Source organism: Rattus rattus, chromosome 7 (assembly GCF_011064425.1).
Source record: "Rattus rattus isolate New Zealand chromosome 7, Rrattus_CSIRO_v1, whole genome shotgun sequence".
Classification (NCBI taxonomy): domain Eukaryota; kingdom Metazoa; phylum Chordata; class Mammalia; order Rodentia; family Muridae; genus Rattus; species Rattus rattus.
This window is the reverse complement of record NC_046160.1, coordinates 111,396,462-111,409,047: the sequence shown is the minus strand read 5'-3', so window position 1 is coordinate 111,409,047 and position 12,586 is coordinate 111,396,462. Positions and strand designations below refer to the sequence as shown.

General features: G+C 39.5%; 1 protein-coding gene across 1 annotated transcript in view; it reads left to right on the top strand.

The window, feature by feature from the left end:
• Nucleotides 1-12,586, top strand: part of Galc (galactosylceramidase) — a 56,491-nt gene that overhangs the window by 19,392 nt on the left and 24,513 nt on the right. The window contains exons 7-10 of the mRNA XM_032908240.1: nucleotides 2,389-2,519; nucleotides 7,276-7,431; nucleotides 9,765-9,889; nucleotides 11,252-11,379. Of these exons, the coding sequence (XP_032764131.1) occupies nucleotides 2,389-2,519; nucleotides 7,276-7,431; nucleotides 9,765-9,889; nucleotides 11,252-11,379 (540 nt within the window). The remainder of the gene's footprint in view (nucleotides 1-2,388; nucleotides 2,520-7,275; nucleotides 7,432-9,764; nucleotides 9,890-11,251; nucleotides 11,380-12,586) is intronic.

Sequence of the window (12,586 nt, the reverse complement as noted above, 5' to 3'; positions counted from 1 at the left end):
ACATTTTGTGTTCAGTGTGGAAGCAGATTTATGCAATTCCATAGTAACAGAATAAAGAAAGTCATAAACAGAGACACTTGTCAAATGCATTAGTAGAAACATTAAGTAGGCGGTCACAGCAAAACAGAAAGATCAACTGTAGGCATCAGATGTGGTCTGATAACACTTTGGGCCTGTTGGCTGGTAGAAAACAGGAAGTAGTTCAGTACTACATCCCCAGACGTTTTATCTGTTGGATGTGGAGAGTTAGAGGGCTAAAGGTAGCCTGTGAATTATACTTAGGCTCTGGGCCTGGACCTCCCAGCCTCTCCCCAGAACTGAAGTTCTGATCAGTCTCCGCATCTGGCTATGAGTGTTTGTTCACAGAGGGGCCGGGCTGGTATGGGAGATGGCACCGTGGGTCTACTACAAAACTGAAGCCCAAGCTCCTTAGTGGGAGAGCGTGAGCTTTGTGAGTCAGAAAGAGGCAGGAACAGAAGCCCAAGTTAGTGCATGCCTAGTGTAGTACCCATGATAGGGTTTGTTTCATTTGGGGGACATTAGAATTATTAACAGTTGGTTTCCAGTTTCTTTTAAGTTAGTGATTGAATTGTTGCTCTAAGATCCACTATCAGTGTTTTTGAGTAGTCAGACTTCATTTATTTTTCTTCTGACCTTGGGTTTTCCTAAATGTCTCAGGATGTAGACGCATGTAATCTATGCCTTCCATTTTTAGAGCAGGAGAGTTTATTGGATTCTGTGATCCTTTGAAATTCCTATTGCAGAGTGACCTTAGGTCAGCTCATGTGGCCTTAACGAATATATAGCCTCTATTGTGTGGTGAGATGTCTTCTGGAGAGAGGGTTTGTTCTTAAGGATGAAATATATATAATACCATTTTTATGTATTCTGTCAAATGTACCAGTTCTTTTGGGATCATTTTTGCTATGTAGGTATGTTTAAGATTGACTTCGGTTTCATGGTAATTTGTACTTATGGTGTCTGGAAACTCCCTTGTAGAATCTGAGAGTTTTAGACAGATGTGATGTGTGAATCTCTGGGCCTCTAAGACCATGACCACCCTGCCTTCTTTAGCTGTAAAAAGTTAAGTGGGTGTGGCTTTGGGGAGGGCCAGGTGCTCCATTAAGATGCATTTGAGATGCCATGGACTCTGCACAGAGGGCTGTAAATCATACTGACTGTGGGATAGGGACTCATCCGTGAATCATAGCTTACAGATTGTGGGCACTTAACAATATGCACAAAATTCCTGATGATTGTTTAAGAGGAAGTTTATGAAGACTAGAAGTGTTGACAGTGATAAGTGAATGCAAGATTGACTGAGTTTTTTTCTTTTCTGTAAGAATAAGAAAAAACATGAGTAATGAAACACAAAATTTGATTTCCTAGTATAGGCTGAGGGATTGATTCTTCTTTCTACTGGCTTTGTGGGTTCAACTGAGAGTCTTTGAGAGATGGATTCCACTTGTCATCTGTCATTATGTTTCCTAACCTAGTACAGTATACAATATCATAAGTTTAAGAAATCTATTGTAAAGTACACCATGGATTTAATTACAGAATTCATTATTTGTTTCTTTAAAAGTACATTCGTTGGAAATTTCATAAGTCAGGAAAATTAGAAGATTAAAAAAGCTGGTGAAAAATCTTCACTTTTTCTTATGTTAATTTGTCCAAATGTCAATGAACACCTGATATGTATGTCAGAGGCTTTCCAGTATTGGGAAGATCCATAGTGGGACTGATGGTGTCAATTTATCAAGAAACACCCTTGGTTTAGACTCTGTTCCTTCTGATCCTGGGTAAATTGGTGGCCTTCCCTCTGTCCCTGTTTTCCACAGAAGCAATCTATCCATTTGGTGTTCTGGTGAGCATGTTTTCCTGTAGAATGTTGTGTTGACCCTTAGGTTTTGTCAGCCGATGGCCCTGCAATTTAATCTTATTTCCTGCCCTGTTTATAAGCATGAGACAGAAAAGCAAAAAGGGATATGTTGTATTTGTAGGAAAGATGGTTTATAAACATTGAAGGACTTACATTTTCAACGATAGTAGAACTTTTAAATATACAGAGAAATACTTAAACTATGATATTAGAGTATTTTATCACATATTATAGATTATTTCTACATAATACTATTTGATAAGTTTTATGTACACCCGTCCCCTCCAAATCCCTCATTTCTATTGTTAAGCTTAATTTTAGACTCAGGAGGAACATAGAGGCCTCTATGGTGTTATGCCAGAAACTCATCCCTGTGAGAAGCAGTGCTGAAACTGACATTAGAATGTGGGACTTTGAAAGATACACTGGCTAGTTTTGGTCATACTGCAGTAGCTGAAGGCTCACTTGTATGTAACCTGTGCTGTGTCCTGTTTATGTCTCCCAAGGAATTAAGAAAAATGCTTGATTATGAAGGTCTCCAGCGAGTGAGAATCATAGCAAGTGATAATCTCTGGGAGCCGATTTCTTCTTCTGTGCTGCTTGACCAGGAGCTCTGGAAGGTGGTTGATGTTATAGGGTAAGGTGAATTTGCTTTGAACACCGACGATTGCGACTCTGATTTTCTCCTTGCCTCTCTACCCCTCTGACTACATTCCTAGGGCAGTGCTTACTCCATCAGACATTGGTTGCTCACGGCTCACTCCTTTCTCTTTGAGATGTGTATTTGGGCCCTGTAATGGTGAAGTGCATTGGTGACTTATTAAATAAATGAGTTAATGTTGAGATTAATAAAACGGGGCTTTATTTAGATTTAAATGCAGGTATTTAATTTTCTAAGTTACCAAGGCAGTGTTGTGAAATTGGTGCCTAACTGGGTTTTCTTGTGACGCTGTTCACGTGCAGCTTGGACTGTAACTGTTTCTCGTGCCCTCCGTGTTTTGACTCTTAGACTTTTGCCTCTATTTCCTAATCTGCTTCTGCCTTACAGCTCTCTGGGTCCTACTTTTGTCCTGGATTGTGTTCAGCAGTTTGTTTTTGAAACTATGTATCATGACAGCACATAAGCATGCTGTGTGTGAGATTTGACTTTTCATCGGTTGGGAGACGGATTAATCTCTTCACATACTTTATTTCTAAATGAAAATCTTGGACTTTATTTTATTTATCTTTTTTTAGTACTTTAATTTTGTCTTTCATTTCCAGTCTAGGGAGCAAGGCCAGGGCCTCATCCGTGCTAGGGCAAGTGCTCTCTCCACTTTTCAGCGTATACAAAAGTAAGCCGGATGTGAGTGTGTGCTCTGACCATGCAGCCTCCGACAGTACGAGACCGTGGCCACTCTTCATCCCCGTGTCCATCCATTTCTCTTTCCATCTTCTCCATGGTTTGGAACAAATCTTAGACACTGTGCTGTATCTCTTCTATACAGATTTTATCATGTCTCTCGAATGATACAGATTCTTTTCCTTTTTATCATAAACATCATTTTTATAACTAAACATGTAATCGTTTCTTGATTTATTGGTTATTCTTGTTTTATAGTTTTAATTGATTGGATCTGGATCCATTTAGTATTAAGGTATCGGATGGTAATTAAGTCTTTTCCAATGGATCTGTGGCTCAGTTAGCTTCTGGCTTCTTTTGTCCTTGTAGCTTAATGCAGGACCCGGTTGCTTGTTCTGTGATGTTTCCTTAGCCAATATCTTACCAATTCCATTCTTGTATTTTATTTAACATATGTCTACTCTATTTTTTTGGAATTTGATACAATTAATTAGACTTGGACCTTTTTTTTGGCAAAAAAAAGTGTACTTATAAATTTATTTTTAAGCACCTCACATGCTAAAATGGAAGGTTTTACCTTTCTCTAGAATGGCCGTACTCAGCTCAGGCCTGAGGGAAGCGAGAGAGTTCTGAATGATTTGGCTAGGAAAGCTGTTGAGTTGAAGGATCTTTTCTACTGCACTTCAGGAGATCACCTGCTGTTTGCTTACTCACTCCTCATGGTGGATATTTGGTGCAATTGTTTTCCCTCTGAGCCCTCACTTCAGTAAACTAGTTTCTTTTGCTCACATTAAGTCATATAATGGTCAATGTATTGTTTAAATGTTTTTCCTAGAGAATTGTTTTCTGACTTAGGATAGATTTTCTATTAGGATACAGACTGGGTTCAGTCCATAAATTCACTGATATAGCTTGCATTGTCCATGTGATCTGTGCAGCGCTGCCCTGCGTGTTTCCTCTCACTTCCTTCAGTTTTACACAGTTTGTCTGTGAGACTGGCTGCCCTGTTACTTGCACATAGATAATGTTTTATCGCTGTGCTTTGTAACCATTGGCAATAGAAAATGCCATCCTGTGACCCATTCTGTACTTCTTAAACTGAAATCTGCTCTATGTATGATTAAGAGAATCTTGCTTTCATTTTTATTTACTTTTAATTAATTCTTTTACTTTCAAGATCATTTTATTAGATAGTTTCTTGCATTAAATTGGGTTTTGTTTTTCAATATGACTCTGAAAAATCGTTGTATTTCTTTTTAAATGTGTGTGTGTGCGCGCGCGTGTGTGTGTGCATGCGTGTGTGTGTGTGTCTGTGTGTGTGTGAGTGTGTGTGTCTGTGTGTCTCTGTGTGTGTGTGTATGTGTGTGTGTATGCCTCATTTAATATATGCACTTGGAGGCTAGTAGAGGGTCTCGAATCCTCTCGAGCTGGAATTACAAGGGTTTGTGAGTTGAGCTGGAATTCCAGGGGTTTGTGAGTTGTGTGATGTGTGTTTGGGAACTGGATCTGCAGCTCCCTGAAGAGGGCAGCAGCTCTATTAACCACCAAACCATCTTTCCAGCCCCATGCTTACAGTTTATAACTGATGCTGTGTTCTCCATGTTACAGATGTTCTCTGTTATCGAATGATCTATATTATGATTCTGCTGTTGCAAAGATCTTTTGCTGTAGTGTTTGCCCTTTCGGTTCTTGTTTAAGGAGTTATTTGTTCTTGTTTAACAAGACTTGTCTTTGTTTCTGCTGTTCACAGTTGTTTTAATTTACACCTTGATACTAGGTGTTTCAGCTGGGGATAATTCTATCTTCTAGGAAACATTTGGCACTGTCTGGAGGTATTTGTAATTATCTTAGCTAAGTAAAGTCACGCTCTTAATATCTTATGGGTAGATGCCAGAACTGTGTGCAAACATTCCTGGACACACAGGTCAGCTCTCCCACGTAAAAGAAGAACGAGCCTGTAATATCAGTCATGCTGAAATTGAGAAACTGCTTTTTGCCCATCTGCTGCTTTCTTTGTTGGTGTTTAGTTTTTGAACAGTGGTGAAGAGGCTCAAACGGAATCTGCGGTTGGCATTTCTCATGTTAGGCGATTACTCTTTTTGGTAGTTTGGGTCTAAGACATAGACCTGTAGCTAGATTACCACAGAGGGCGTGACTATCCATACGGACCTATCACCAGGGAAACCCTAAAGTACTCAGTCAGGTTGGGAACCTTCCTACACATTTACCTCATATTGTAACTACTAATCTGACCTCTAACATCAGCAAACAATCGACCAAGTATTAAGATGGCATTTATTTCATGTTAGAGAGTAGCATTTTCCTGTACTGAACACTTAGACATTTATCAAGAAGGGAAACAAAGCAGTTCTCATCTTTTTATCATAGCTTTACCAGAAAGAAAATAGGTAAACAAGAAAACGTTTCTTTTTAATGTCATGTCTGAACTTGGAATGAACTTTGAGCTACTAACCTTTTGGATCATGTATATACATTTACCTCTTCTAACTTATGAAACCATGCACACCTTTAGCCCTAGTATTCAAAAAGCAGAAGCAAGCAGATCTCAAGATTTTAACAAGCCGTTTGTACAAATGCCGTTGGCCACATAGGATGTTGGTTTCTGGTTGGTCAGTAACAAATTCCAGATAGGAGGGAAAGGCCTTTATTGGGGGTTTTCTTCTTTGTTGTGTTCTCTGGCCCACGGCTGATCTCAATCCTTCTGACTTTGGCCCAGGATGTGATTACAGGCTTGACCCACTAATTTACCTGTTATGATCTTTGATGACACTCTACACTACAGACAGTCCTCCCTAGGTCAGAATGACCTAGAATGCTTAGGGTTTCTATTGTGGGGATGAAAACACCATGGCCAAAAGCCAAGTTTATTGGTTTCCATGGAAAGGGTTTATTTGGCTTATATTTCCAGATCATAATCCATCATTGAAGGAAGTCCAGACAGGAACTGATACAAACAACTCCCGATCAGGGCTTTCTGCTAAAATGACCATGACTAAAATGATGTTGATTAAAAAGTCTTCACTGTCATTCTTCTGATGTACTACTCCAAGAAAGCACAGATGTTATATGTGATGTGATATAAGAAGTGTCTTTTATTTTCAAACTGTTTGTAAATAATTAAACTGGGAAGTTTATAGTCTTGTTCCTGAAGTTAGTGCATGCACTCTTATGATTGTATTACCTCTGATTTACATTTACTATCTTAGTAGTGTTGAGTCACTCAATCAAGCTTAATCAATGGTGTCTACAGTTGTAACAACCAGCATATATGTAGACTTCACCTGATTGGCTGATCACATGCCAGAATGAAAGGAGATGGTTTTCTGGGACAGATTCTCAGTCACCGATCTTTTGAGGTCTTGACAGAGCATCTAGATATTGCTACCTAGTCCGTTCGGGGCTAAAATCCCCCAGGCTGTGGATCACTGCTGCTGTGAGACAGGACCTTTATTTTCTCAGTGTAGTTCACTCTTGTCACACAAGGATTAACGGTACACTGATATCTATGGGGCTTTTGGGGATTTGTTTCAGTGTTTTGCCTTGAAGTAAATGTCAAGGTTTCTGTCTCAAGAGGAGAGAGATAGAGGAGAGGTTGCTTCTTCACAGACAGCGTGGCCTGACTCTTGTTTGGCCTCTGGGCTGTTGTCCTTTCCAGAGCTCCCTAGGTGTCCCAGAAAGGCTGAATCTTTTTTTTTTTTTTTTTAACCTTGTTTTCCACTTAAAGTGGTCCAGGTAGTGGCCTCTTGGACCTTCACCAATCACTACATTTGCATCCATTTATGGGTGTCAGAGTATTCTCATTCTTCGTGTGGTGCAGGCCTCAGCTGTTGTGTTTACTTGCTGTGTTTGTAGAGTGCCCACAGATGGAACAGTGGGAGGCCATGCCCTCTTTCCCCCTCTCAACCGTCTTCTGGAGGCCGCTTGACTGTTTTTAACAGCAAACCTTGGTGCAGGGCTGTATATGAGTTCACCCATCTACGTTATGGAAGGGTGGTGCTTCTGACTTCTCCACTTGTACCCTTTCTCTTAGAGCTCACTATCCCGGAACCTACACAGTCTGGAATGCAAAGATGTCAGGGAAGAAGCTTTGGTCGTCGGAAGACTTTAGCACTGTGAACAGCAATGTTGGCGCAGGCTGTTGGGGTCGCATACTGAACCAGAATTACGTCAATGGCAATATGACCGCGTAAGTTATTGACAGTCTCTTGAAGGCGTTCATTATCACAAATTTTAGAAAACACAGTAAGTGGAGAAAAGAATCACTGTAATTTTATATTCTAGATTCAATGGTTGTAAACATATGCTTTATTGACTTAATCTGCATATGCCTCATATTTGTCTAATCTATGCCTTCTTCTCTGTATTTGGGGAAAGTCTGTATTGAGTAAAGTTGGGTTTATTGGGGTACAGTTTACTCAGGCAGTACAGTGATTTTTGATAATTTACATATATTTAAAATTTGTACTTTGTCATATTATACCATCATATTTAACATAAGAATATTTCCTCACATGATCATATCATTTTCATAAATATGAGCATATAAAATATTTCTAATTCTTGGCTTTCATTCATATTTTTTAAATGTCATTTGTAACATTTATTTATTTACTTAAAGAAAGATACAGCACATTTATGTGCATTACATTTAGCAGTTTTGATCCCAAAATCTCTTTTAATGTAGAGTTGTTACTCACCCTCCTTTCATAACTACCTTTAAAATAAACAAAAACAAAACAAACAAAAAAAATCAGGGCCGTAGCCTTCACTTGGTACCTACTTCCACTCTGACTAGCTCCCTTAACTTTATCCAACTCTTCACAAAACAAAGTTAATAAAAAACAGCATCCCTTTTGTTATTAAAGGGATGCTTCCTACATGCTTTGATGACAGCTTAGGAGTAATTAGGTCTAAAAGGAGGCTTATAATTATAGCTACGGAAAACAAGCCGATGTGCAGACTTCCTGGTGGCTTGTTTGGTGTTCAGCTAGTGCACGCTCACTGCAGACAGTTGAGAAAGGGAAGATACGTACGAGAGTGAGACAGAGCTGCCTATAATCTCTCCACCTCGAGGCAATGGTCCTTAAAGCACTCTCCTGTTTTTATATACATTTAAATATGAAATTGACACCTTAACATATGGTCTGTGGAGTAAGTTGCTTTGTATTTAACGGGGTGTTAGGACTTTTTTCTCTCATATTAAGTATATTTTTACTTCATGCCTTTTCCCCATCTTTTCTGTCTTATTGTTTGAGACGGGCTCTTCCTGTTATTGCTCAGGCTGGCCTTGAACTCTCCCCAGGACTGAGATTATAGACATGCACCACCACATCCAGATACTTACTATCTGACCTCCATATTCTGTTACGTAAAGAAGTATTCCTAACTTTGCCCTGGCGTAAGAAGTCTGCAGTTATGCTGATGTGTAGGCAGCCGCTCAGACTCCCAGGGTCCTGGAACTTGTACATCTGGTCAGTACTCAGGCCATTCTGAAGATGCCCTAGTTTGGGAAACACCAGTGTAACAAAATAGAGGATGGCATGCACGTGTGATCCAGATAGGAAGATCTTATGATACCCACTGCTGTGTGTCTCTGTGTGCTTGGTCAGCATTATTATTATTTTTGCTTTGCAATAAGGTCATGAGAAAGGTTAGATTTTCTAAGCGTGCCAGAGTAGCTTTGTGTGTTGAGCGAAAATTTGGTCAGGGAGGTGAAGTTCTCTGGGTGAGTGCTGTTAGTTCTCAACTGAGAGGAAAACACTCAGATATGAAAACTTACATCTTATGCTTGAAGTTTCTGAAAGCCGTAGGGGCCACAACTCTGTCCCTGGAACTCAGTATGAAATGTAAATTATTAGTGTCTGTCATCTGAAGCAAGGCCTAGAGCCAGGCCAGCAAGCTGATCCAGTTAGTAGGTCAGTGGAAGCAGAAATAGCAGGCTAGAGTTGCGTTAATGTGTGTCATCCTCCGCCACCCACTGATTCAGAACAGTCATGTCCTGTGCATAAGTAAGGGACCAGGTCAGAAGAGGTCAACTCCTGGAGGCCTGATTTGAACCCAGGCAGCCTGACTCTAAAAGTTCTCCTTTTAAAACTGCAGCAGTTCCCAAGTCAGGTTCATCAAACTATGTGAAATCTGGGTCTTAGGAAAGCTGTCAATGGGAGGGCAGTGACAGAAAAAGCTTTTGCTTGTACTGGTTTCAAATCTCTGACACGTCAAGCATCATTTGTCTTTTGGCTTTATCACTATTAAACAGAATTCTTACACGTATGTGTTACTTTTAGTTCTCTGATTCACCATTAAGATGTTTGGGTGGACATTGAACTGGATTTTTAAAACTGTGAGTGAACTAAGGCAGCATGCATTTTGTTTGGGGTATTTAAAAGTTAATGTTGCTTTACTTAAATATAATTATGAAGGATACTTTTCCTTCAGTCTTTTAGACATAATTTATGTTTTTAAGACATAGTATCATGGTGTTTTTTTCTTTTCTTTTTTTTAATCAAACTAATCTTTTAGCACAATTGCTTGGAATTTGGTGGCTAGTTACTATGAAGAATTGCCCTATGGACGAAGTGGATTGATGACAGCCCAGGAGCCGTGGAGTGGACATTATGTAGTAGCATCTCCTATCTGGGTATCAGGTATGGATGTCTACAGTCTATCCTCTTTTCACAAATTCTTTTTAAGAGACAAACCAGAAAGCACCAAGGGAAGTTATGCAAGCTGTCCGTGCTTCAAGGGTGTGACTGTTGTAAGGGAGCTCTGCCAGTGTTTATAATGTTATATTGGGTAACCTGATTGCTTTCTGTATTTCGTACTTTGTTATTTTAAGACTAGGCCCTTAAGAAAGGGGGAAGAGGGAAAGGCAAGGAGCCCAGGGAGTGGGGATGTCCAGTGATGGAGACAGAGGTGGTCATTCAAGTATGAGGTCCTACGTCATGATAATAGTGATGGAATGAATATGCTTATATTCATCTCAGTGTGTCTAGAAGTTTGGGGATTATTCTTTATGTCAGTTCCATTTTATTGATTGTACTAAATTAAGTGTATAATATTTTCACAAAAATTATAATCACTAATCAAAAGAAATATGTGTGCTTGTGAAATAGTATGGCCCTGCATTGGTTCCTAAATATTTGAACATAAGAATTTTAGAAAAAAGATAAAATATTATTGTATATGCATACATACCCATATTATAGCCAACAACCAGATAAATAAGATAAATAACAGCAATAAACTTTTCCTTTACCATCCTAATAAGATATTTAACAATATTATTTTGCTTCAAAATTATACCATTATCTTTCATTAAAACCAATTTCTTCAAAAGAAGATAATTCTGAGTCCACTTGTTTTAATTTTAAGCCCGTGGTTTTTTTTTTTTTTTTTTTTTTTTTTTTTATTAACTTGAGTATTTCTTATGTACATTTAGTGTTATTCCTTTCCGGTTTCGGGCAAACATCCCTTCCTCCCCCCCTTCCTTATGGGTGTTCCCCTCCCCACCCTCCCCCATTGCTGCCCTCCCCGATAGTCTAGTTCACTGTGGGTTCAGTCTTAGCAGGACCCAGGGATTCCCCTTCCACTGGTGCCCTTACTAGGATATTCATTACTACCTATGAGGTCAGAGTCCAGGGTCAGTCCATGTATAGTCTTTAGGTAGTTAAGCCCGTGTTTTGATAATTATCATTTGTAGATTTGTGTTATTCTCAGATCTGTTATCACAGTATCACTCTAAGTTACTTAAGTACCTCTTCAAAATAGTGGAAAAGTTAGGTAAGACTTGTGTGTTGATTGGATAGCCTCTTGGTCGTTGGAATTGGTAAAGTAACACTCTTCTAATTTTGTGACTTGGGAAATATGTGTGTGTGTGTGTGTGTGTGTGTGTATGTGTGTGTGTGAGTTGTGTGTGCACACATACATACATATATACTCAGAAATAAATTTGAGAGCTATTTTCTTTTAATGTCGTCTCATTCACATCCTTTTCTGCTTTTCCATAGCTCATACAACTCAATTTACTCAACCAGGCTGGTATTACCTGAAGACAGTTGGCCATCTAGAGAAAGGAGGAAGCTATGTAGCTCTGACTGATGGCTTGGGGAATTTCACCATCATCGTTGAAACTATGGTAATTGTCCGTTGTTGAGACTCAAGTAGTGGGCATCTCATACTTCACCAGGAACTTTGTCTTTAGACAGACGGATAGGATATTGTGGTGTTCTGGGCATAGGAGGGCATGTCTCCAAGATTCTTGTGACTGCCGCCCTGGGAGAAAGGTTGGAGAAGGATATTGGTTACCTTGCTCCTTCTGTTGTTTTAAGACATCTCTCTTTTTAAAGATATATTGATGTAAAGTAATAACCAGTTCTTCCAACCAGCCCCATGCTCCCAGAATAAGATTTAGACTCAAAATATATTTACAAATACCTTGGTTATATTGTGAGGCTTTTTTATTATTAGATCATAAGTTAAATTATCCCATTTATTTTAATCTATATTCTGCCATGTGGCTGGTTACCTGTGCTCAGGTCCCAAGCATCTGTCTCGTCACATCTTCCCAGGAGGGTCTCCTGCCTTGCTCTATCCTGGATGTCCTACCTTCTATTCTACTCTTTTCTATAGGCTATAGTTTTTTTTAATCGAAAGGTAGCCATATAATACACAAGATATTCTCTCCACAATATATTGGGATAACTGGCGAACATGTGTGTCAGTTCCTATGGGTGTGTAGCCAGGACTGGGGCTTCCAGTTAAACAGTAACTAGTGGGAAGAGCGGCCAGTCCCCTGTACCATTTCTCCTTGCTCCCAGCGGTTCATAAGGCTTCCAGCATCACCTCATCCTATTCAGCAGTTAGTGTCCATTTCTTTGCTTATAGTCATTCTTGAGGGTGTGAGGTGATGTTATTACTGTTTGACTTTCCTTTTCCTACTGACTAATGATGCCAGTTATATTTTCATATAATTTTTGGCTATCTGTATGTCCTCACTGGAGAAATGTCTAGTTAAATCTCCATTGCCCATTTAAGAGTATTTTTAGTTTTCTTCTTGAATTGTAAGAGTTCTTCATATAATCTATCTAAAAGCCCTTCAGAAGACACATGGCCGCTGTAATGTGTAGATCATACTACCCTGTTTTAAGCTCTGGGTGGATGTGGTATGAGCCATCACTGTAGTTCCCTTGGATTCATAGATAAAACACACACACACACACACACAGAGACACACACACACACACACACACACACACACACACACACACAGATTGAGAGAGAGAGAGAGAGAGAGAGAGAGAGAGAGAGAGAGAGAGAGAGAGAGAGCACTAGTTTATTTTTAA